The sequence below is a fragment of the Prionailurus bengalensis genome, chromosome B1, assembly GCF_016509475.1.
Source record: "Prionailurus bengalensis isolate Pbe53 chromosome B1, Fcat_Pben_1.1_paternal_pri, whole genome shotgun sequence".
NCBI lineage: Eukaryota > Metazoa > Chordata > Mammalia > Carnivora > Felidae > Prionailurus > Prionailurus bengalensis.
The window spans coordinates 42,102,827-42,128,400 of NC_057344.1; the positions used below are offsets into that span (position 1 = coordinate 42,102,827).

The window sequence follows — 25,574 nt, forward strand, 5'->3', positions numbered from 1 at the left end:
CACTTCTCAGAAAACTCTGTTGACCATTCTGTCCAAAATCACTCTTCTTCCCTGTTTCCCTCTCATTATCCTGTTTACATCCTGTGTGACACCTTCACAATCTTTAATTGTGTTTTATTCACTTACTTGTTTCTTGTCTTTTAACCTGACTAGCTCCATCAAAAAATTATTTTATCTCTTTTATTCTCTCCTACAATCTTGGTATTCAGCAAAATTGCTTGGCATTGTAATAAAGGTGCAATGATGTTTCTCTAATATAAAATGGATACAACTGAAGTTGCAGGGCATCTAAAGTCTGGCTTTGCTAGACTTGAAAAGACACATTGAGTATTCCCATACTGCTAAACACTCCAGGACCATCTGTTTTACACACTGTGCTAGGAATATAAATACAAAAGCGATGCATCTTCAAGAAGCTTTTCCAGACCCTCTGAGTTAGAAACCATCTCCTCCTCTATTCCCATCCATTCCACTCATCCTGACTGTGGTACTTTTTATGATTTACCTTGCACTATTGCTATTTGTATACATATCTTCTCTCTCCAACTGGACTGTCAGCTCCTTGCAGCAGTGACTATAGTTTCCAATACATATTGGCAATCCTATGGAAATAACTTTCAGGTATGCAAAGGTTTCAGGATACTCTTAATATGGTATTGTAGTGAAAATGAATTGAATAAGAAAGTTAGCATTTTTGTTTAATAAAATTCTCTAGTTTTCTGAGGAAAAAGAAGCTGTATAATTCCAAAGTAATTAGGATTTCAACTGAGCATTAATAAAGCCCTAAGTTCCCACCAAGGACACTGTGTAATGTGTGGGGGAGGACTCCTCTGCCCCTTCTCTGCCTTTGTTCTTGTTTATACCCAGTGCCTCTCTAGTTTATGCTTCCTGTAGTTTTACATCATAATAAAGTACCAGCTATTTCCTGCCCACACCTCTGTCGGAAGACAGAGCATGAGAATTGTAATGGAAAGCACAGATCAGAATATTTTTCGGATTTGTTGGTGATCTTTAAAATGCCCATTTTAAACATAAATATTTATGCCTGTTGCCAAGCTGAACCTCAATTTGTTATGAGGAGAACTTTGATTAGTCTGTAGTCTGAAGAGGACCCATGCAAATAGTAGTTACCATTTATTATGACAGCATTGGTGGAAAACTCAGGAAAGAGGAGAGCCTGATGCTGGTTTTCATATTCTGATTCCATACATAAAAGAAAGAATGGATCAGCCCTGGGTAAGCATTCAACCAGCTCACATGCTGGTTGTCATAACTTACAGTCTCTGGGTTTAGGGACTGCGGTCATCTTTCTGAGTCATGCACACCTGTGAAATGGAAAGGGGATGTAAGTACAGCTCTTCTTTATGGAAGCTTTATCGTTATTATTATTATTATTTTAAGACCCAGTATTGTTCTAACAAATTTAAGTGACCAAGGGGAGTATGAGTATAATGGGCCAGTACTTTTTAAAGTGTGTGTGTGTGTGTGTGTGTGTGTGTGTGTGTGTGGTGGGAGTTGGGTTACAGCTCTGACTTCTTATAGATTCCCAGGCCCAATCCAAAGATTATAGAGTCAGAATCTCTGGAATCTGTGCCTGGGAATCTGCTTTTGAGCACAACAGCTGGAGGATGCATACAGACTCAGAAGTTTGGGAGTCATTGCTTGAGGTAATAGAGTCCGCAGTTGTCTATTGCCTCTGAACTGTCAGCCTGTGCCTGGAAAGCTTTTAGTCCCTTAGAGTGCTTCCCAGGAAGATCCTAGAGATCTGTGGTTTTACTGTTTTTTTTCCCATAACTGAATTGACTCTTACCTGAATCACAATTAGGTAAATCAGTGTCCAGTTATGTAATTAAACTGAAACAAAAACAATTTAGTCCTTACGTTGGCCAGTCTGGCTTATCATATGACATGACAGATAGGTTTCCCAGAAACATGCATGGGGACCCTAAGAATTTGAAAGTCTCCAGGAATTTCTGCTGTTTTTCACGTTACTAATGATATTGCAATATTCTGTCAGCAGGATTCAAGGGATGTTATCAGAGACCAACCTTATTCTTGCCCTCTGCTGCCTTTTCAAACCATCTCTGTGGGATTAATGCTTCCCTACTCCTTGGATAAAAAGTAGAATAAGCTTCATGAATTTTTTATACACTTTTAAGCTGGAAAGAGTTATTTACTCTCATTCCTAGATACATAAAAATTCTATGCCATTAATTGATATATCCAGGATAAAAAATAATTAAAAATTTTTAATATTGATTTATTTATTTGTGTGATAGAGAAACAGAATGTGAGTGGCAGGGGCAGAGAGACAGGGAGACACAGAATCTGAAGCAGGCTCCAGGCTCTGAAGATGTCAGCACAGATCCCAATGCAGGGCTTGAACTCGTGAACCATGAGATCATGACCTGAGCTGAAGTCAGATGCTTAATGGACTGAGCCACCCAGCTACCCCTAGAAAAATAATTTTTAAATATCTCCAAATGTTCAGGTACCTGGGTGGCTCAGTCAGTTAAGTATCTGGCTCTTGGTTTCAGCTCAGGTCATGATCTCACGGTTCGTGAGTTTGGGCCCTACATTGGGCTCCATGCTGATAGTGCAGAGCCTGCTTTGGATTCTCTGTGTCTCTCATTCTCTGCCCCTCTGTTACTCGTGTTCACTCTCACTCTCAGAATAAATAAACTTTAAAATAAATAAATAAATAAATAAATATCTCCAAACTTTATTAAAAGTTACTTTCTCCCCCCTCTCTCAGATCAGATTTTGCTTGGGCTGCCTATTTGCTGTGAAAAAAAGTTCAGTAGGGTCCTTTCTTTTTCTCTGCTCAGGGCCTTTGCTTGTCTTCTAGGGCTTTTGCTTTTATCCCTTTAGCTCAGAAGGCTGCCTCAGGTTCCTCCAGAGCAGAGGGAGGCAGGGTGTCAGGTTAGAAGGGGAAAGGGATTGAGGTGCCTGGGTGACTCAGTTGATTAAGTGTCCAGCTTCTGCTCAGGTCATGATCTCACCGTTTGTGGGTTAGAGCCCCACGTTGGGCTCTGAGCTGACAGCTCAGAGCCTGGAACCCGCCTCAGATTCGGTGTCTCCCTCTCTCTCTGCCCTTCCCCCGTTCATGCTCTGTCTCCCCCTGTCTTTCAAAAACTGAATAAAAGTTAAAAAAAAAATTAAAGAAGGGGAAAGGGATAAGAGTTGATTTGATAGATATGCATACAAAGCTGGTATAGATCCTGCCAGATCCGGCGGGGGCTGCAAACAGACTCTTCATTTCATGGAGCAATTTCTTGGCTTTCTCAGGAACTCAGCATTACTCGATATGGGCTAAGTATCTCCTCTGGGGACACTTTAAGCTCCAGGTTAGCCAGCTGAACACTCTTAACCTCTTTCTGATGAGGTCTTATTGCCCCCAACTCCAATATCCAAGACATCACCAAACTAGCCCCACTAATACCCAGTACACACATGGTCTGTGGGAAACTGACACATACCTTTTACTCTGACAAGCTGTGAAAATACAGGCCATGCCCAATCTTGCCACCTTTCTTGCTTTGCTATCAAGGTGGCTGGCTAACCAGCCACAGACTGTAGCATTTTGGATCTTGCAGGTGGTATAGAGTCTAGTACATGGCTTCTTGAGTGCAAGGAGGCACTTCTCAAGTTCTCTAGGGAGTTAGTTCCATTGAATTCTTTTCCCATAGGTTTGAGGTGAGAGAGAAGGACACCCCCAATTCACATGGACGAGGGTAAGTAAAACTTACAGTTCAATATGTCTCCTTTAGGAAATCCTCCACCTATCTCTTTCTTTCTTCTCCACCTCTTTTTTAGACTGGTGGTGGGTGGTCAGCTGGGGATTAGAAACTGGTTCTTGACTCTTTTCTTTGGATGTTTTGAAATGGGGTTCTCATACTTCACTTTAGTAATATGGGTGTAGGGCTTCAACTTAGGGCTTCATCTGGGACATTGGCAAAAAAAAGCGTTCCATTTTAACATCTCTTTGAAATCATAATAATAGCTAATTTATATTGATCACTTCTTATGTACCAGACACTCTTTCATACATGCTTTATCTCACTCTGTCTTTCCCAAAATCCTTTAAGGAAACAGAAATCCAGAGAAGTCAAATAATTCATGTAAACTCACCAGATTGCAGGTTACAAAATTCTGCTGACATTGTGCATTATTTTCCTTATAGAAAAATGGGAATGATTTTGTCTCTTAGAAAGAAAATGGTATGCATTCATCAGAAAAAAAAATTGCTACAGCTGTTTATAATTCTGGCTCTTTTGATAGTAAGACGTAGAATTTTGGAGAAAATTAGTAACTGTCACTTGGTAATCATTTTAATATATTTTATTCACCTAATTCTTAGAACATCTTTGTGATATGAATGGCTTTATCTCCATGTTGAGGCCAGAAAGACATTATGTGACTTCCTCTAGATCATACAACCAGGAATAATTGGAGCCAGGATTTAAACCCAAAATTTTAGATCCTGCCTTCAAGTTTGCTTTTCTCTCTACTCTGATGGGACATTATAGCAGAAGGAATATCTTTAATGTGGGTCTCTGAACTGTGGCAAATGTTTAAAGTTTTTTGGTTAAAGCTACATTCTAACATGTTTGACTCTAGATAAATCAATATTATAAAGAAGTCAAAGTTTTTGCTAACATCCTTGAAAGCAAAGAGCATCTTATTCATCTTAGAATCCCTACAGCCCAGTTCAAAGTTGATACTTTATTAATGAATGAATTGAATGAATTAAACTAATAAGCAAATTAATGAATACCTTTCTTTTAAACTCTTGAGTGGAATGTAAACTTTTATGTGAATTAGATTATCAGCATTCTCTTGGGTATTTACATTTTATAAGATGACCCTGGAAGAACTCAAATGAATGAGGTCTAAAGCTGAATTTCTGATTCTACCATTGGAATAGGGTTGAAAGAGTAAGTGAGACAGAGTTTTTCTCTGGAGTCTCAAATTTCATTGCAGAGAGAACAGGTTACCCTGTCTCCATGCCTTAAGGAAAAAGAATGCGTCCTTTGTTTGTGTCAAAATATGTCCAGAAACCTTGTATCTCAAGGAAGCATGTTCTAATAATTTTAGTTATCCAGAAATAGAGCAGCCTGCTTCTAACTTCTGCTAAGGGACGTGTTGGCTGGGCTCTGGAAGGAGAATTGAAAGGTTGGTGTGGTAGACCAGATGGCCTCTAATACTCTGTCCTGAACTTTTAAAGATTCTGGGATGCATTCAGGTAGCTGATGGCAAGGACACAGCTAATCAAGTCTGTCTGTTGTCCACAGGTCTGAGGCGCAATTACAGATGTACCATCTGCAGTGTCTCTCTAAACTCCATAGAACAGTATCATGCCCATCTGAAAGGATCTAAACACCAGACCAAGTAGGTACTTTCATGCTCTCACTCTTCGGGCCTTTTGTGTATAATTTATAGTATGGTGAAAAAAGGCTAACATTTTACTTATTTCAAAATAAGTCAATAGAAACAGGATCTCTTTATCTTCAAATTTCCCTTGATATTTATGTTGAAGCCTCCAGAGTCTACCTAGCACAACTTAAAGAATGGCTTCTTCTTTTTTGGCACAAGTAATGACAGGCTTTTTTGTTTGCTTATTTTCATTCTTTAATTTTTTTAAGAGCAGGTCAGCATATTTTCACAAGCTTCAGGAAACTTTTAGAGATATACTAAGTGTTTCTAAATAAACAATTTTATCTGTGTTTGGAGGATGTGGCAGACTTCAGTGTTGTGAAGTCAAATTCTATGATTTTCTTCTACCACTTAACATTTCTAGATGAATATTGTTGATTAGTATAGAAACCCAACAAATCCCCTGCTATATTAAGTTATTCCCATGCATAGCTATTTTCCAATTAAATGGAAGCTCATTTCATTTTTCTCCCAAATTTCAGATAGCCAGAAAAGGCTATTGGGCATAATTTCACCTACATATTTCCCAGTACAAATATACTGTGCATCTTTTAAAAAACAGTGACATTAGCTTTGTAGGCATTTTTAAAGTAGCTGCCAGGACTGCTAATAAAATCTAATAAAATAGGGGAAAAAGCAAAGAATATCTCAAAAATATGCAATTTTCCTGAGTGTAATTGTTTTAATTTCACTCCTATTCATTAGTAGAATTGTTTAACAAATTTAACTATATCAAGGCCTTGTGATTAATGAATGATTCATTCAACAAACATTTATTGAGCGCCCACTATGTGTCAGATTTCAAAGTGTGCCCCGGGGAAGAAAAGTTGAATCAAAATAGGCCTTCCTCTTGTGGAGCTCCCTGCCAGGCAGAGGAAACAGCCATGTGAACACAGGGATTATTCTCTAATACCAGGATGTGTACACCCAGAGCTTTGGGTACCCAAGAGGGAACAACCAGGCCAAGTTTGACAGGGACATTGGCGAAGAGCCTGGGCACATAAATGAGGTTGTGGTCTGATTTTACTCACCATCATAATAACCTCACTGCCCAGCACAGCACTTGACACATATGAAGGGCTTCATAAACATTTTGATCGAATGGATGTGTGATTTTAAAAGATGAGTGACAACTTTCCAGGCTGGGGCATGAGGAAAGTGCATTACAGTCAAGGACATTATTATTATTATTATTATTATTATTATTATTATTATTATTTTATTGTTTGCAAAGGTATCATAAAGATGTAGGTCACAGGGGTCTGGTGTTGGTGAGGAAATTTAAGCCTGGAGTTAGTTAGGACTCTCAGTATTCCCTCAATTGGCGCTGTCTCCTGAGTCAAATCTCCTTTCATGACTTGCTTTACTCTGATCTACCCCAGAGGGTTTTGTTGAGGTAATTCTTCAAAAAGACTGTCTCTGATTCGTGATGGAGTACCTAGGACACTTGTATTGATTACTGGACACCTCCCACCCCTTCCCCTAACAGTTTACTCAGTGTGTCTCTAACTAGTATTTTGTGACAGGCACTGAATGCAGTCTTACCAACATGACATCTGATGGACACAAAGACACATTACAAGCAGCTGCAACAATAAATGATCATCTTTTAGAGGCATGAATTTATTGCTCTTAACAAATAAAAAGAAAATGGTAGACAATAGTGACTTTAAGTGGCACAAATTAGGTAAATAAATAATGCAAATAGTATCTCCAGCTCCAGGAATATCTCTATGTGTACCTATACAACTTCATGTGCCAGAAAGTGTGCTAGGCATTTCCACACCCATCATCTCATTTAATCCCCTTAACTACCTTCAGATAAATGTCATTAACCCATTATTTTACACAAGAAAGTTAAGACTCAGAGGGACCAAAGCATCACCTTGCCAACAAATGACAGAACCAGGACTGAACCTAGTAGTGTCTGACTCAGGCTCACTGAACTACCACAGTGAGGACTGCCAATAGAGAGTACCAGGATGAACTTTGAAAAAGAGAGCATTCCTTTCCCAGTGGCTTTAATAAATAAATGTGACTTCAGAAGTGTACATCTCCTACCATGATTTCTTTCCAGTAAAAAAGACATTTGTCTCTACCTCAGAAGTACAAGGTTGTTCTTCTAAAGAGTGAAATGAGGGAAACATGAGGGGAATAATTGCAAAAGCCCTGTCCTATGTGACTGTTTCATCTGTCCTTTTACCTAATTTGGATATTGCGTGTGTGCATGTGTGTGTGTGCGCGCGCATGTGTGTTTACAAGACAGATTGTTCCATGAGTCTTTTGTAATCAATCCCCTTGTCAGGTTTGGTATCAAGTTGATGCTGACCTCACTAAACAAGGTGAGAGGTCTGCCCTCTGTTGCTAATCTCTGAATGAGTTTGTAGTGAACTGTTGTCACTTCTTACTTAAATATTAGGAAGAATTCATTAGGGAAGCCATCTGGACCTGGAGATTATACTGTGAGAATGTTTTTATTGAAAATTTAATTTCTTCAATGAAGCCCTGTTCATATTTTCTATTTCTTCTTGTATCAGTTTTAATAAGTTATTTTTCAATGGCTTTGCCCTTATTATCTACATTTTTAAATGTATTGGTATAAAGTTGTTCATGGTATCTCCTGATTTTATTTTTAATGTCTGTGGGATATTTTTCATTCCTAATATTGTTTATTTGTCTCTTCTCTTTTAAATTTTTTTATAGTTTTGTTAAAAGTTTATCCATCTTTGAGTCTTTTTGAGGGATGAATGTTGGGATTTGTTGACTTTTTTTCTGAGTACAGCTCTTTTCTGCCATTAAAAAAAAGTGTTTTTCTTTCTAGGCCCTATGTATTTAATTTTCATTTTCCTCCATCAGATTCTTCATAGGAAAGTGTAGATCATCCATTTTCAAGTATTTCCTTTTCTCCTAAAATATGCATTTAAGGTTCTCAATATTCCTCAATAAACTGTTATAGCTATATTCCACAAGTTATTTTTTTTTGTATCCTAGAGGTTTTATATGTATTTTAATTATTATGTATTTCAACTTATTGTCTGACTTTTACTGTGATTTCTTCTTTTAGTTATGGTTATATTTAAGTGCTTTGCTTAAAATCTAACATGTGGGGAATTTTTCTATTTATATTTTGGAGGATTAATTTGTACTGGATTTCACTGGGGTCAGAGGACATACTCCAAATGATTTCAGTCTCCTGAAATTTGGATAGACTTGCTCTGTGCCCCAGGAAAATGTTCAATTTTGATAAAACTCCATGTTCCCTTGAAAAGAATGTGTCTTTTCCAGTAATTGAGTAAGTGGTTCTGTATATCAATTAGGTCAAGTTTATTAATCTTGTTTTTTAATCAATTTTTTTAATCTTCTGTGTTACTGATTTTTTGTCTGTTTTTATATCCATGAGAAATAGAGGTACTTAAAAAACTTCTGACTAAAAATATGGATTTGTCTATGTGTCCTTTTAATTCTACTTCTTTGCTTTATATGTTTAAAGATATATTATTAGATGCTTACAAATTTAAGAATTTCTAAAAATATTTATGGAATTGGCCCTTTTGTCATCATGAAATGTCCTTTGACTAGTAACACTGTTATTAGAGTACATTGACATCAGCTACCCCAATTCTTCAGAGCTTCCAAAGTTTTTCCTTTAAATTTTAGCTAGCTTTTGTTTTGTTCTCAGGTGGAAGGTTAGTATGATACCAATTACTCTCTCAGAACTGAAATTGGAAGTCAGCCAAATGGTTCTTAACGACTCTAATCTGACTGATTAAATCACCATAAATATTAAGGTGTCAGTAATTTTCAAGGACTTTTATTTATACTTTCAGTAATAACTTCTAGAGAGGTGTTCAGATGGGTTGTGTAGTGGAAAGAACACTGAATTTTGAGTCAGGGGATTTTATTTCAAGTGCCACTTCACCACTGAGTGACCAGGGGCAGTAACAAATGTCCTTTAGGCCTCCGTTACCTCATAGATAAGTGATTAGTGATGACAAGAACAGGAAAAGTACATGTCCACTTCCCATACCTTGCTCATGATCCTGGTATTCTTTCCTGCTGCTACTGAATTCAGCCTTAACATTCTCTCCCCAGTCAGCCTCTACTATTTTACTGGAGCTAGCAATGTCTTCCAAAATTATGTCCACCCAGAAGTTCAGAATGTGAACTTTTTGGTAAATAGGGTCTTTGCAGATGTAAACAGTTAAGAATCTCAAGATGAAATCATTCTGGTGTCTTTATGAGAGGAAGAAAGGGATATTGGGGCACACAGAGTAAAAGACCACATGAAGACAGATGTAGAGATTAGGATTGTTTCTACCAGCCAAGAAAATCCAGAGCCAGCAGGGTGTGGAAGAGGCAAGGAGGGATTCTCCTCTAGAGCTTTTGGAAGAGGCCGCTGACACCTTGATTTCAGGCATATATTCTCTAGAGCTGAGGATATATTTCCATTGTTTGAAGCCACCCAGTTTGTGGTACTTTTTTTAGGGGAGCCCCAGGAAATGAATGCATTGTGAAACGTACTTGCCTTGTTCCACAAGTATCCTTTTAGTTGTTTTCTAGGCATCTCCTTCTTATGTCTATGCCAGTACTAACAGCAATGATGATGATGTACATGGTGAGGATGCCACCACTGTTAACTGGAGGAAACTTCTGCATAATTGGAGTATAACAACAAATTAAAACACTTTGAAAGTGTTATTATATATAATATGCACAGCATCCCTGTAATTGACCAGATGTTCACATCTCCATTTTATAGGTTAGAAAATTAAGAGTCTGAGAAGTGACTTGTCCAAGGCCCCAAAAATAATTGGTTGTCAGACCCAAAGGCAGAAGTCAGGGTATTGGCCATCATTACTATCACTGCTATAATAATACTTAAATAATACCATTATTAACATATTGCTCTTTCCTAGTAGTAAAGAGCCTTTTTGTTTTTTTGGCAAATGTCATAAACAGCAAAATGGCAGTCAAATTTTGCTCCATTATTAAATAACAAGAGAAATATTAAGTATCTAATGAGATTAAAGGTTTAGAAATGCAAATGATCACATTGACATATAAAGCAATTGCCTGTTAGTAAATTTTTCAGGCTTTCCAGGGGATATAGTCTGTCAATTAGTACCAATGAGTAGAATGAAATTTAAAGGCACATGGGTACATACCATAGACTAATGAACGTTTCCCCCATAATGTACTTAAATTTGAGTGTAGGGAACACTTCAATGCTAAGGACATTACATTACCTAGAAATAATGGATATAAAAGTTGTCATTACTTACTTCGATACTTCAGTTTGTTGAAAATGAGACACAAGTGTCTACGAGAATAAATCAGACTGACCAAAAGTGAGTAGTAATTTCTAAATGTACTTCTTCCTTTGAGAAGAAACTTTAAATGGTGATATCCATTGCTTTTTGTACAGTTTTTCCCAACTAGTGTGAATCCTCCAAAGTCTTCATATCATTCATTTTTCCATTATATTCATTTATTTCTTTTTTTAAATTTTTTTTCAACGTTTTTTATTTATTTTTGAGACAAAGAAAGACAGAGCATGAACGGGGGAGGGGCAGAGAGAGAAGGAGACACAGAATCGGAAACAGGCTCCAGGCTCCGAGCCATCAGCCCAGAGCCTGATGCGGGGCTCAAACTCCCGGACCGCAAGATTGTGACCTGGCTGAAGTCGGACGCTTAACCGACTGTGCCACCCAGGCGCCCCTATATTCATTTATTTCTTAAATGATTGAATGGATATTTAGCCTAATTTTCAGAGCTGGAATGTATTCATTTATTTTAGATACCTTGGAATTCAGTTCTTACGTTTAGGGTAGCAGTTAGTTATCTGAGGAGTATACAATAATAAATAAGATAGTTTTGCAAAGAAACCAACCATCAATAACTGTCTGTACTTTTAGGGGTGCCTGGGTGGCTCAGCAGTTAAGCCTCTGACTCCTGGTTTTGGCTCAAGTCATAATCTCACAGTTCGTGAGTTCAAACCCCACATCAGGCTGTGTGCTGACAGCGAGGAGCCGGCTTGGAATCTGTCTCCCTCTCTCTCTGCCCTCCCTGGCTTGCTCTCTCTTTCTCTCTCTCTCTTAAAAAATAAAGAAACATTAAAAAATTTTTTTAAAAGAACCATCTGTACTTTTAATAAAATAAAAGTAGTTTAAAGCCCCAAGAAATATTTGGAAGCAAACAAACCAACGAGGAAGAAATCAATGCATGGACGTCTTCAAAGTCTAAAGATCTAGATATTTTTGGTGGAATTTTCAATATGGTTTACTGGCATATCCAAGAACTTCAAGAATCAAAAGAGTTGGGACTTTGGTATTGTGCAATATTTTTTCAACAGAAAAGGTTTTTTGGTTTGTTTTGTTTTCTGAAAAACAGAATATATATATCATCAGTGACATTCTGAGATAAGCAGGGCATAAGATAGGCTTTAAAATAGAGCTGCCTTTCTTGAAGAGCATTAGGTTATTTCTCTTCAGCTGATACTTTGTAAATTGCTCAGAAAGTCTTGAAATAAAGGGTGAAATCTAGAACCCCAGGCAACAGCATTTTGACTCTGGCTGTGCAAAATGGCTTTTCTAGAAGTAGGCTTACAGACTGTCGCCAAGTCTTTCTAGCCAAGGGGAATCCTAGGTGCTGTAAATAGGGTGCCTGCTGTAGGCATGAGACACAAGGATGTGGCAGGGCCTGTAGGTCAGAGGGCGTTCTCTATTTAGCTCTGTTTTTAATAGGCAAACATTCAAGTCCACTACTGTCAAGAGCCCCCGCTTCTTTGAGAAAGGCCGCTGATGAAGCAGAGTTCAACTTCTCAAAGGAAAAACAGCCTGTAGAGAGAATTCCAGAGAAGCCAGAGCAAAGCTATACATCTCTCTATATATAGCACCAATGCACAGGCAATCCTAACAGCTCTATTTTTCCAAGTCTCACTTGCATGCTTTTGCTAAATATGCCATACCTAGGGATACATTATAATCATAGTATGTGACTAGATTAGGCCTTTGCAGGCTTGAGAAGAACTAAATGGGGAGCACTTTCATTCTTTCATATTACTTCCAGAATTACCAATGGCACCTAATATTCTTTAGCTCACTCATTTACTACCCCCCCTTTTTGGGGGGGTGCTGGTAATCATTATTTTGTCTTGCTTGAAATTTGCATGAGTCATGGCTGTCTCCAGAGTAGTTGTGAGCTGATGATTTAATGTCTCAGATTTAACTGTGGACCACATTGAACACCTTTCATGTTCTTTGTTATGCTAGTCACCCAGGACCAGTTACCAAGGCTTGGTTCTGAAGAGTGCATCTGCATCAAGGAAAAGAAATGGCAGGAGGGTTGTGGATGCCCACAGGTTTGGCATAGGAGGCACATGTCAGCACCACTTCTCACACCCTGTGCAGCTTTTCAGAGCAAAAAATAATTTTTTAAACCAGTCTGTTAAGACTCAACTTACACACAACAAGATAGGTCACTTTTAGCAGTACAGTGGGATGGTGTCCACCATGTCACTAGCAGCTCAATCAACGTACAGAACATTTTCATAACCACCAAAAGTTCTCTTGGACCCCCTTTTCAGCTCATACCCCAACCCCCGCACCTCCAGCCAAACACTGATTTCTGTCCCCATAGCTTAGTTTGACTGTCCTGGAACTTAATGGGATAATATTATAGGTATCCTTTTCGGTCTTGTTTCTTTGCCTCAGCTCAATATGATGGTTTGGAGATTCATTCACTTTATTCCATGCGTCAGTAGTTCTTTCTTTCTCCATGTGGTTTCCAACTAATTGTGTCCCCTCACTGAGCTTCATTCAGCGTCTTCATCAAAACATGAGGGGGCTAGAAAATGGGGTAGTCAAAGTCTGTGTTATTTCTAACATTCTCTAATTTTATGACTTTGAGGCTTACCTTCTTTAACTCTTTAATATTTTTCAGCTGGATAAAGATTGACTGTAAACATAATTCTTCCTTAGTGTTTACTTCTCTGCTGCTAGGTGGCCCAGAAGCTGACCAGTCCTTTAAGCATTAGTCCTGTGAGAGGAGAGGTATCCTAGAGGCCTGTCCTTAAACAAAAGGCAAAGGGGCTTTTCAAGTGCTTATGATTTGGGGCAAAAGGAGTAGAGTTGGTTGTGTAAAAGGTAAAGAAGTTTATTTTTAACTTTATTCCAAGCTATGAATACAGAACCTAATGTTGGTGCCTTCTTAAGCACACAGGAATAGGTAGGAGGGAATTGGGAGGGTTTTAAGGTAGACTTTGGCCCCTCACCTGAGCAGGTCAGGCCTCTGGACTTGCACTCTTTCTGGGTTTTCTGTAAGTTACCATAAGCACTTCTCTCACATTTCACCAGAGTTCATTAAAAATGAGGGTATGTCCATTTGTAAACTATTTTTAGCTGCCATTGACTTTTAGTCCAATCAGACTTGAGTAGAATATTGAGCTTTGCCAACATTTGTCTAATCTCTTAAAGGTTATTCTGGAACATGAAATGCCAGGGAATTGAATTAAACGAATGAAAGATCTCACTTCATTTAGGTCAGTTTTGTTGGGGAAATGGGGAGAGGAGATGAGATGGAAATGGAAATCTGCCTGTGGTCTCCTTACTGAGTTCAAGTTCTCTATCACCTCTCTGAAGGGTGGAAGAGAAGATTGAGTAGGGTCCATTTGGCTCTGTTTTCCATAGTGTGGATGGGGTAGTGGTGAATGATTGGACAATCAGCCCCTCACCACATTTAATTCAATCCCATGACCAAAATCTATCAAACATCTACTACGTGTAGGGCATTAAACAGGCCTTAAGGATAACAGAAGGAGATGCAGAGATAATTATACCTCTCTACACGTTTATAATGTAGAGAAGATGCAAAAAGTAGTCAAGTAATTACAATTAAGATCAACATAGTATATGGTAAGTTCAAGAAGTACAAAATACTGGGGCACCTGGGTGGCTCAGTCAGTTGAGCATCTATTTCGGCTCAGGTGATGACCTTATAGCTCGTGAGTTTGAGCCCCGCGTCAGGGTCTGTGCTGACAGCTCAGAGCCTGGAGCCTGCTTCAGATTTTGTGTCTCCCTCTCTCTCTGCCCCAACCAACTCACATTCTGTTTCTGTCTCTCTCAAAAATAAATAAACATTAAAAAAAAAAAGAAGTACAAAATGTTGCTGAAATTCAGAGGAAGAAATAATTGCATCTGGTTGGGGATCATTGGAAAAGACTATTGTAAAGTGAGTGCAGTAAAATGGTTTGGGAATGAAAATGTCTGGTTTAATCCTTACTCTACCATCTACTAACTGTATGACCTTGAGCATGTTACTTAAAGGCCTCTCTGTGACTTCGTTTCCACATTAGGAAAATATAGCAGGTTATTTACAAAACTTAAAACTGATTAGAGTGGGAATTAAGTTTTAAGAACAACAAAAACAATAATAGCAAAAAATACTCAAGTGTGTAGACAGTACTTGGCATGAAGTTTTTTCTCAATAGGTGTTAATTATCATTTTATAGTAATGAAATTGCATTTGAAATATACCTCGAAGATGAGGTAGCTGGATGTTGAGGTAACATTTAATACTTCTGTTCCAGGTACTTCTTCTGCAAGACTGTCCCAGAATTCTTAACAGCAAACTCTAGTTTCTTGCCCAAAGTTGGGGCTTCTGGACTCACACACAAGCTCAGGTCTACTCAGTGTTTAGAACCCAACTGACCTTAATCAGACAATTAGATTAAAAAAATGATCTGAGAGAGGCCTTCAAAGAATGTCCTCATTTTGAGTTTCTTGCAGTCATTTGCTTTCTACCTGCTCCAAGTCCTCATTTTATACAACATTTCAAGCTTGATATTCAATCTTCCAACACCAGAAAGAACATTTTCTGCACATTTCCAGTTACATGTGGTCTCTAAACCCCAGCTCCTACTCAGGCTTTCTGCTTTATCCAGCTCTCTGATAACCAGTTGCATTTTGTCAAACATCTGTTATTAACACATTTTTCTCCAAAGACCATGGATTATAAACATTGAAAATAAATAAAATAAATTGAACGATCCTCCTGGCTGAATTTCCTAAAATCGTTGTCCTAATATTCTTTGAGACTCTCTGGATAGAGTATCTTTACCATTTTGATTAGAGGGGTTTATTTTTTTTTCCCATTTGCATTTTTTATTTTGCCATTTAAAAAGAGTATTTGTATTCTTTTTTCTCAAACACCTACAGCTCATACTAGAATCTGGCTAATCTCAACATTAACTGATTAAATCCAGCTTTGAGTCACGGTGTTTGATAAATGCCTAAATCTTCCAAAATTGGAAGGGTTTTCTCAAAAAAACAAATGAACTCTGTGTATAAGGGTGACATCTTTTTAAGTGTTGGCCACTATTATTTAAGTTATAACTTAATGATAAACATTTTGAAGATATTTTGTTTCTTTTCTTTGAGTTAATATTATCCGGACCATTCTATATTGTGCTAAGAATAGCCAGATATAGCCAGAATCTGGACCTCAGTCAGAATATAAATTTACATAACCATCATTAGAGTCATATATATCTGCCACTCTTAATAGTCTTTAACAACAAATAGAAAATGCATGGTTTTCTATAGCTTTTAGGGTCACAGAAAAATCTTAGTCCATTTCATGCTGAGTAGTCAAATACAAATCAAAATCTCTAAAGCTAGCTTTCAGAAATGTTGGTGATATTTCAAGCTCAGGACACAAGTAGTTCAAAGCTCTACCCACAGCCTCTGGTGCTATTATCGTCTCCAGAGATATATGTCTTTTCTCTTCCTTATTTAAGTGCCCTTTCTTCTAAAGACACCTAATAGGCTAACATGTGCACTTTACTCTTTTTGAATTCTAAAACCATAACCACCGAACTTATTTCTGTTCTAACAAAAAGATCATATAATAACCTTTAAGTAGATGAGTTTCAGACCTCTAATTTTGTTTCCCTGACAATGGATAAAGTTGAAATAATGGATTTCGTTTTCTAACATCTTTTCGGCACTAAGTAAGATAAACTTACTAATAAGTAAGATTTTCATGGTCAGACAACTTACTAAATTAGAATCTATGTCCCTGAGTGTCTATATCAGAAAAGGACACCTTAAGTGTCTGCCATAGATGGGGTTAGCTTTAACATGGCTCATTTTAAATCCAACTTTGGACCAACATAATTCTTACTCGGGGCAGCTGTGAGTTGGAGGTTCTTCAGATTTCTCAGCAGCCTCCATACTTGGAAGGTTTGGAAGTCAACTATACAGGTTTCAATTTCTTCATCTTGGAACAGATGTCATAATTGTGTTATTCCATATTAACTAAGGGCCTGAAGATAAAAGTATGCCTCCCATGGAAAGGATAGACCAGGTAAAATGTAATCAGAGATGCTCACTATAGCCAGGAAATTTAGTAGCCAATATCTATTGTTCCCCTTTAAAAAAGTGACAGGAAAGAGGTCAGGCTCTCTCACACCAGTATGTCAGGAAAACATCAGTACAAGGAAAAGATATGTCCGTGCTTTGCAGTGTATGTATACATTGAAGAGGCATCTTTCATTTAAAATTTAACTCTCAAGAAACCCAGTAGCAGGTACCTAATTAGTCAACCTTCTAGAACATGCAAGTGTTATTTCTATAGTGAATCTAAAGAGTTCATTTCTGTGGATTGAATTGGTTCACTCATGATCTGGAGATTTTCAGTATTATGACACGTTGGTGAAAGAACACCAGAACATTCACTGACTGGGTCAAGGGTTTAACAAATAAGTGACCTACTATGTGATGGATTCTAAGTCACATAGTACAAAATAACAAATTAATAACTTACATTTCCTGTCTTTAAAGTGATAATGTAATTTTTTAAATGTTCAAGTGACTCAGTCGGTAAATGACTGACTCTTGGTTGTGGCTCAGGTTTGTGACTTCAAACTGTGCTGGCAACACAGAGCCTACTTGAGATATTCTCTCTCTCTCTCTCTCTCTCTCTCTCTCTCTCTGGCTCTCTCTCTTTGCCCCTCCCCACCTTGCACTGTCTCTGTCTTTCTCAAAATAAATAAATGCCTAAACCCCAAAGCTCTGTGATTCTAGAGAGATCCCTTGACTCTTGAGTCCATTGAAATTGCAGGAGAGGACACTGGTGCCTCCACTCCATGATGAACATTGGGGAGCTCTCCAAACAGCTGGCAGTGAAGGGAGCTGGGTGACTGGGCACAACATGGACCATGCCTCCCAGAACAATGTAGGTTTTAAGTGCAGGTTTTAGTGCCCAAGGTAGCCTGGAAGCCTGAGTTATGAAGGGAAGAAAGAAGGCAGGTGCAGGAGACATGAGGGATGTCAGGTATAAACAGGATGAGTTACCAAGAAGTGCTTGTTGTTTTGTTGTATGGACTTGTTGTAAGGCCTTACCCCCAAACTACTTTCTTCTCTCAAAACTTCACATTTTATGGGTTCTTTTTTTTTTGAAGAGCCGTCATTACTTATTTATGGTGAATTAAATCTTGTAACACCTAATAGGATATTTTCAATGCTATTAAGTGAGGGAAGAAACCAGGAATGAAAATTAAGTTAAGAATAAATGACATCTGTGATCAAAGAATGATGATTAGAGACATTTATCTGTCCAACTTCTGTTAGAAACCACTCTAATTATTCTTTCTCCCTTCATGCTCATAACACTTTCTCTAGTGTATGGTTCTAGGAAATGATAGCAAATGATTAGCTCCTATAAGATAGTGCACAGATAAAAGAGTAAGACTGAGTCGGATTTTCATAACAAGAACTGCTTCATTGTTTGAAGGCAGATTTTTTTTTTTTACTCTTCACGTGGGTAATTTTTCTTTTAACCTAGAAGTAGGATTATTCCTGGATATTTTGATTAAATTATCTCATCCTGGGCCCACAATGGATGTACAATAATTAATAGTCTTTCTCTTCTCAACCGTTTAATTAGAGTTGAGGCCAGCATAGGATTTGAATGACTAAAGTCAATGAATATCATGAATATCATTCCACAATATTCTCTGCTAATTATGAGTAATTTCTTCAGTCGCAGGGGAGAATGTGACAGGCTGTAACACTGGGCCTGCCTTCTGATGTGATTTCAGGGAGTTGTTTTCTTCTCTCACAGTGATACCCTTTCCCCCATACACACATGCTAGCTAATGGCCAAATTATATTTTTCCACAGGAAAAAAGTTATTTTGTCTCCTTTCCTATAAAAGTCCCAGGGGTAATGGCACAAAGGGATGTATAAATAACAAATGTCAGAATCTTACCTGTGAGAAGTTTAGATGGGAGGGGACTGAGATAGAAATATAAAGGGCATCATTGAGTCGGGTAGAGAAGGCAGAGGGAGGAGATGAGACTGGCAAGAACAAACTTGGCCTATTTGGTCCAGGGTCAGGCAAGCTTGAAGAGATAATATTTGCTCCTTATACTCTTGACTTATAGAAAGACAAGTGGGAAATATAACACTGAATGAGTTAAATATTTTTTCTATGCAAACATGTTTCTAGATTCCCTTACCATCATACTTTTGTCTGTTATGATTTCTTTGGTTTCTCTAGCTTAGTGCTCGTAAAGCAAAGATTTCAACTATTTTGGAAAAAACACAGATGTACTGACCTCACGACTCACCTATTTTTATCCCTTTGAAAGAGAGGGAATAAGTAGCTCCTTTATCATTTTTAGTCAGAGAGAGGTGGCTAGATAGCAGATATGTGAGAGAGTCGGAGTAGCCTGGTATGAGAGAGTGGGGAACTCCTCTGTCAGCCATTGAGTGTAAGGCCAATGGCTTCCCTGTGGATAGTCTGACCATGGAAGGAGCTTGAAGGGGCTATGAAACCCCACTTCTGCTTCTGAGCATCCTCCCCATAACCCAGTCTCTTCCTGGTTTTCAGAGTCAAAGGAACAGAGCCACTATAGACTAAAAAATCATGTTAATATCATCTCTCCTCATAGGTATGGATCCAATCAGAGACTTGGAGGTGGAGAGAGATATATTATGATGTCATGCAGAATTATGCAGACCAAAAAATTTTTAAAGCATAGTTCTAAGTCAAATTTTATAATCTAGTTTAGAATATTTCCTTTCCTTTTTTTTACTTTAAAATTATTTCTCCTCTAGTAGTGTTCAAATACAGTAAATTGCATCCATTACCTTTGGATTTAGACAACAGATGTTGTCATGATTTTCTGGCATGTCCTTTTCTAGAGCCATGGTACTTGAAAATGATTCAGTTCTGTTCCATATATTTGCTTGATGTTGAGCTCAGTGTCTGATATCATGTGGATATAAGACCAGCCAGTAGTGTGATCTCTGCCTTCAAGAAGCATAGAATTTAACTAAGAAAACTAATTAACAAACATAAAAAAAGAGCATCAAAATGCTCATATGTGATTGTGATTTTACGTAACATCATGCAAAGAATCAAGAGAAGGGAGAGGTGAGTGCAGACATGAATAACAAGAGAAATGTGCTTGGATGAGATGAGCCTGGGCTGAGGAACAAGGATGATCAGTCTGGGATGGGCTGAGTTTAGGAGCATCTAAATGGAGATGCCAGCGGGTACTTAGGCTTATGGGTCTGGAGTTCTGAAAATGAATGATGGCTGGAGAAACAGTTTGGGAGTCATTAGCTCATAGCAGGATAATGAAGTAGATGAGATGGTAATAGATGAGATCATTCAAGGAGTGTGTGTAGAGAAGAAGGATAAACACACATTCATGCATACGTGTGCACATGCACATGCACATACAGGGTGACAAAGGAAGAGAAGTCAGTACTTTTTCTCATGACACATTTAATATTTCTAATGTTATTTAATAATATTTAATATAATTTAATTTATATAATATTTAGTATATCCACATTATTTTATATTAAACATTAATATATTTTATATTGAATATTAGTAATATTTAACATAATTTAATATAAATATATTAATAATATACCCAATAATATTAGAAATAATAATATTTCTAAGTAGGAAAACAGGACAGATTAGTGCTTCAGAAGCCAAGGAGGAAAAACATTTCAAGAATGAGGGTGGTGTTGTTCAGATTAACTAAATACGGATGAGTCAAGTAGGAAGAGGACTGAAAGAATCCAGAGACTTTGCCAATCAGGAGGTAGTGGTTGATTTTTGCCAGGGAGTCTTGCTGAAGTTTTGACACTATGATGACCACAATGGCTGGGGTAAGAACAAAGTAAGGGATTTCCTTACCAATGTTCTCACTGGGTGAGGGAAAAGGCCCTGCAGCTTCAGAGATGACCCAATGAGAAGGGCAGAGGGGGAAGGATTTGCATGAGAACTCAAAATTAAATAGAAGAACCCTCTTTTAAAATAAATAATATGTGGAATTTCATAAAAACAGAGCTCTATTAGAAGTGGACATGTAGGGTCAAAACTACCACCCACTAAACTTTTCCCCTGGGCCCTACTGTTCTCTGGAGGTCTGAAGAACAATTTAATAACATTGTTGACAGGACAACAGAGGAAAGGGTCTCCAGCCTGGGGTATGGACATGATTCTGATAGACTGGAAGAGCCTTAGTGAGTTAAGCTTTAGACACATTGCTTTTGAAGTAATGGTACTTTATCCAAGTAGGGTGGTCTTGAAGCAAGCTTGGTATGCAGATACAAGTCAGGGCTTAAAAATGGAGATTTTGAAGTCCGCTAGATAGGTGAAATTTAAGCCTGGAGAATAGGTGTATCCTCCAAAGTAGAGAAAGGGCAGAAAGAAAAAGCAGCACCATGGACATTGTATTAGCCAGGATTCAATCGGAGAAGCAAAACCACTAGGAGGTGCCTCCCTCTGCCCTTGCCCTCCTCTGTCATACACACACATACACTCACACACAGATACACACTCTCACACACACACAGACACACTCACACATAGACACATACACACACAGTCTCACAAACACATAGAGAGACACACACACAGACTCATACTCTGGCACATACACGCTCACACTCACACACACACACACACACACACACACACACACAGGGATTTGACCTTAGACAATTGTGGGAGCTGGTTAAGCACTATCTAAAACTGTTGCCTTTACCTCTGCTGCTGGAGCCTGAAGTATGCAGGACAGGCTGTTAGGGCAATGGATATAAAGTGGGGAAGAGCGAGGCCAAACTTGAATTCCCAAGCAGGAGCTGGAACTGTATGGGGGGACAGAAACCATGTTAATGCTCACCACCTTCGACCTCAGTGGAGCAAATGTTCTGCAGGAGGATGTGACACTTACGTGTGTGAGCTACAGAAGCACTGACCTTCCGAGTGTAAAGAGACAAAACTAGAAATGGACAGGGAAGGGAATCCCAGGAAACGCCGTTCAGCTTAGCCATGCTCTGCAGCACACGTGTTTTGTAGCCATGCTACAAAACCACCACGGCACACTAAGAAAACTGCTACATAACAATAAAAGACACAATAGTCAAATGCCAAATGAGAGGCCAAAACATTAAGTGCCAAGTCATTTTGTCTCTCTTTGAAAAAAATTAAACCAAAACTAGAGTGACTTCAAAGGCTTCCAGTTTTCTCAGGAAGATAAGCTTGTTTTATTAATGAGTGCCATTCTGAATCTCTTTGCTTTAGCTACGTATAAAAATTATAAATGAGAAGACCATTTCTTTTTATTTTTTAACTGAACCATGTGCCTTTAATGAAAATATTCTAGACTCACATGTGTCAGAAAATTGATATCCACGTAGGAATGAATTATACCCAGCATACTAAAAAATTAAAATATCACCTGGAGAATACATGATTTTATCAGCATACTGAGATTAATTTGAAGGGAGAGATACCATGATTTGCTTTCTCATTGATGAGCAGAAAGAAAATTCTGCTAGTGCTATGGCTTAGGGATTTATTGCAGAGCTTTCATGGGAAATGGACCATCTGTGGTTGGACACATTATTATTTATATAATGTGTTCAAGACAACAAGTTATGATAAAATATCCAATTTCCTTGGTGAAATTGTCTATTTTACTTTCTATATATGTGTGTGAAGTTTGACAGGGTTGTGAAAGATCATTCTGAAGAAAATAGCTTCACCACTTTGTAATAGGTGGGGCTGGAGATGCATCAGGTGGCACTTACGTTGTCAGTGGCAGGAGGCCACTTACTGAGGCCAACACCAGGACAAGAGTTAATTGGAGAGTTGGACAAACATAAGGGAATTAAAATGTATAAACCTTACAACAGATATGGAGTCGTCACCCAGCCCAGCACCTCTACGAGTCATGACTAGGAAAGATGACCAAAGGGTTTGGTCACAGAGGAGCTTGTAGGGACCATTTCTTGGTGCTGTATTCTTTTCTGTCATCACACTTTACAGAAAAGATATAACCCGTTTGATACATACCGTCAAATCCAGCCTTGACTCCAGACTCTCTAGTCGGGCATCTCAAACGTAACATGATTAAAAAGAGAACACTCGATTTCCCTCCATGACCTTATACCTCTATCTTCTCTAGGCTCCCCACATCTCTAAACAGCACTACGATTTATCCAGTTGCTCAAGGCAGAAGTCTGCAAACTAACCTTGATCCTTTTCCTTCCCTCCATTTACATGTTAGATCTATCAGCCAGTCCTGTGACACTGCCTCTGTATCTCATCCCTCCACCTCCACGTCTGAGCCTCTGGTCTCTATCTTTTCTGGCCTCCCTGCATCAGCCTCCTAACTTGCTGCCTGTGGGCCCATTTTCCTTTCTCTGTGCCATTCCTCCACAGGAGCCAAAGTCAGCTCTCACAAATGCAATCTAGATTTTATTCCTCTCCACTGAAAATCCACTGAAGGTTGCCCATTGAACTCAGAAGTGCATCCAAACTCCTCTTGCTGGCTCACACAGCTGAGTGCAATCTCATGTTTACCCACCTCTCTGTGCTAGCTCACCCCAACCTCCTCCTGCCCACTGTGCTCTAGGAATGCTGACCAGCCTTTGTTCTGATTTTCAAACAGCCAAATGTTTTTCTGCCTTAACTTTGTGTTTACTAGCTGGAATCTTCCTGATGTGTTTTCCATCAACCACCATGTGACTAACTCCTTCTTGTCAACCAACTCTAAGCTTAAATGTCTCCTAGGTGTTCTTTGTCACATAATTCTATTTTAACTCTCTACCTAGCACTTATTCCCCTCTGCTATTCCTTCCTCCCTTCTTTCCTTCCTTCCTTCCTTCCTTCTTTCCCTCCTTCCTTCTTTCCCTCCTTCCTTCTTTCCTTCCTTCCTTCCTTCCTTTCCTCTTTCTTTCTTTCTTTCTTTCTTTCTTTCTTTCTTTCTTTCTTTCTTTCTATTTATCAATCTATGTATCTATATCTATCATCTCTCTCTATATATATTCATCCATCCACCTATCCACATATGCTTTCATAAATAGGATAAAAGTTACAGAAGAGCAGAGATTTTTCTGGATCTTGTTCCTTGCTGTATCTCCAGTGTCTAGAAGGAACCATCACACAGAAAACCTGAACTGCATTCTAGTGTTAAAGACAGAGACAGATAAATTTATTATAATATGGGAAATGCCATGTTAGGGGAAGGCAGAGAGTGCTATAGAAGCACAAGAGGGGCAGCCAACCCAGCCTGTGAGAAGACTTCCTGGAAGAGGTGGTATTTGACTTGAGTTTTTAATGAGTAGGTGTACAAGAAAGGTAAGGATGTTGGTCTAAGAAGTGACACCACCACTTTACTAATGTAAAGGCTGATTTGGATCTTTAGAAAAGAGCCTGGTGGAGAGAGAGAGAAATAGGCCTGAGCCATTAGCAGGAGACAAGAGCTCGAGTAAGTGGTCCTAAATGTCATTAATGAGAATGAGGGGGAGAGAGGCAGAGAGAGAGACAGACAGACAGACAATACTTATAGGTAGTGGAATCACATTGAAGGATTTATTTATTTTTTTAATTTTTTAAATGTTTATTTGTCTTTGACAGAGACAGAGAGACAGAGTGTGAATGGGGGAGGGGCAGAGAGAGAGGGAGACAGAATCTGAAGCAGGCTCCAGGCTATGAGTTGTCAGCATAGAGCCCAAAGCGGGCTCAAGCACACAAACTGTGAGATCATGACCTGCACCAAAAGTCAATCTCTTAACCAACTGAGCCACCCAGGTGCCCTCACATTGAAAGATTTTAAAAATATTACTCTGACAGCAGATTGCAAAAGCCTAGAAACAGAGAGAACAATTAAGAGATTAGTAAGGTAGTCCAGGCAAGAGGTGCCAAGCTCCTGAGGTAGAAGGGTGTTTGGAGCACTGGGTGGAAGAAGGACTAGGGGGGGTCATCTAAGACATTAATGGTGCCATGCAGTGAAGGAAGGACACCTGCAGGTGGACTCTGCAATGGCCTGGACTTCAGACTTGAGCGGTATAGACTAGTGGCATCACTTGAATAAAAGAGGAAAAGTCGATTTGAGAGAAAGAGGAAAATCATGAATTCAGTTTTATCCATGGTAAGTTTGAGATGTCTGTGTAGCATTGAGAAAGATTTTCCAATAAAAATTGGATGTATGAGTTGGGACAGGAGGGTTATAAAATTAGGAGTGGAAATACAGATTTAGGAATCCTCTTGGAGGTATTCATTCAAACGATGAGTGAAAGCACTATTGAATAAAAGGACATATAGAATAAAAGGCAAACAAGGATGAAACCTTGGAAAATAGCAAAATTTTTTTTTAATTTTTTTTAACGTTTTATTTATTTTTGAGACAGAGAGAGACAGAGCATGAACGGGGGAGGGGCAGAGAGAGGGGGAGACACAGAATGGAAGCAGGCTCCAGGCTCTGAGCCATCAGCCCAGAGCCCGACGCGGGGCTCGAACTCACGGACCGTGAGATCGTGACCTGAGCTGAAGTCGGACGCTCAACCGACTGAGCCACCCAGGCGCCCCAAGAAAATAGCAAAATTTTAAGTATGGGTGGGAGAAATTATGTGAAGGAGATCAGAAAGAGATAGTTATAGAGGTAGGGGAGTCATGTGGCTAGTATCTCAGAACACTGGCCAGATTTTAAGAAGGAGGGAGTGATAGGCAGAGTCAAATGCAGGGAGAGAAATCTGGTAAGATACAGTCTAAGTGTTGTCTGAATAGTCTGGAGCGTGCTGTTTTGATAACCTTAGGGAACG

General features: G+C 38.8%; 1 protein-coding gene across 1 annotated transcript in view; it reads left to right on the forward strand.

The window, feature by feature from the left end:
* Window positions 1-25,574, forward strand: part of ZMAT4 (zinc finger matrin-type 4) — a 346,888-nt gene that overhangs the window by 288,845 nt on the left and 32,469 nt on the right. Inside the window, exon 6 of the mRNA XM_043563476.1 lies at window positions 5,295-5,391. Coding sequence (XP_043419411.1) covers window positions 5,295-5,391 — 97 coding nt within the window. The remainder of the gene's footprint in view (window positions 1-5,294; window positions 5,392-25,574) is intronic.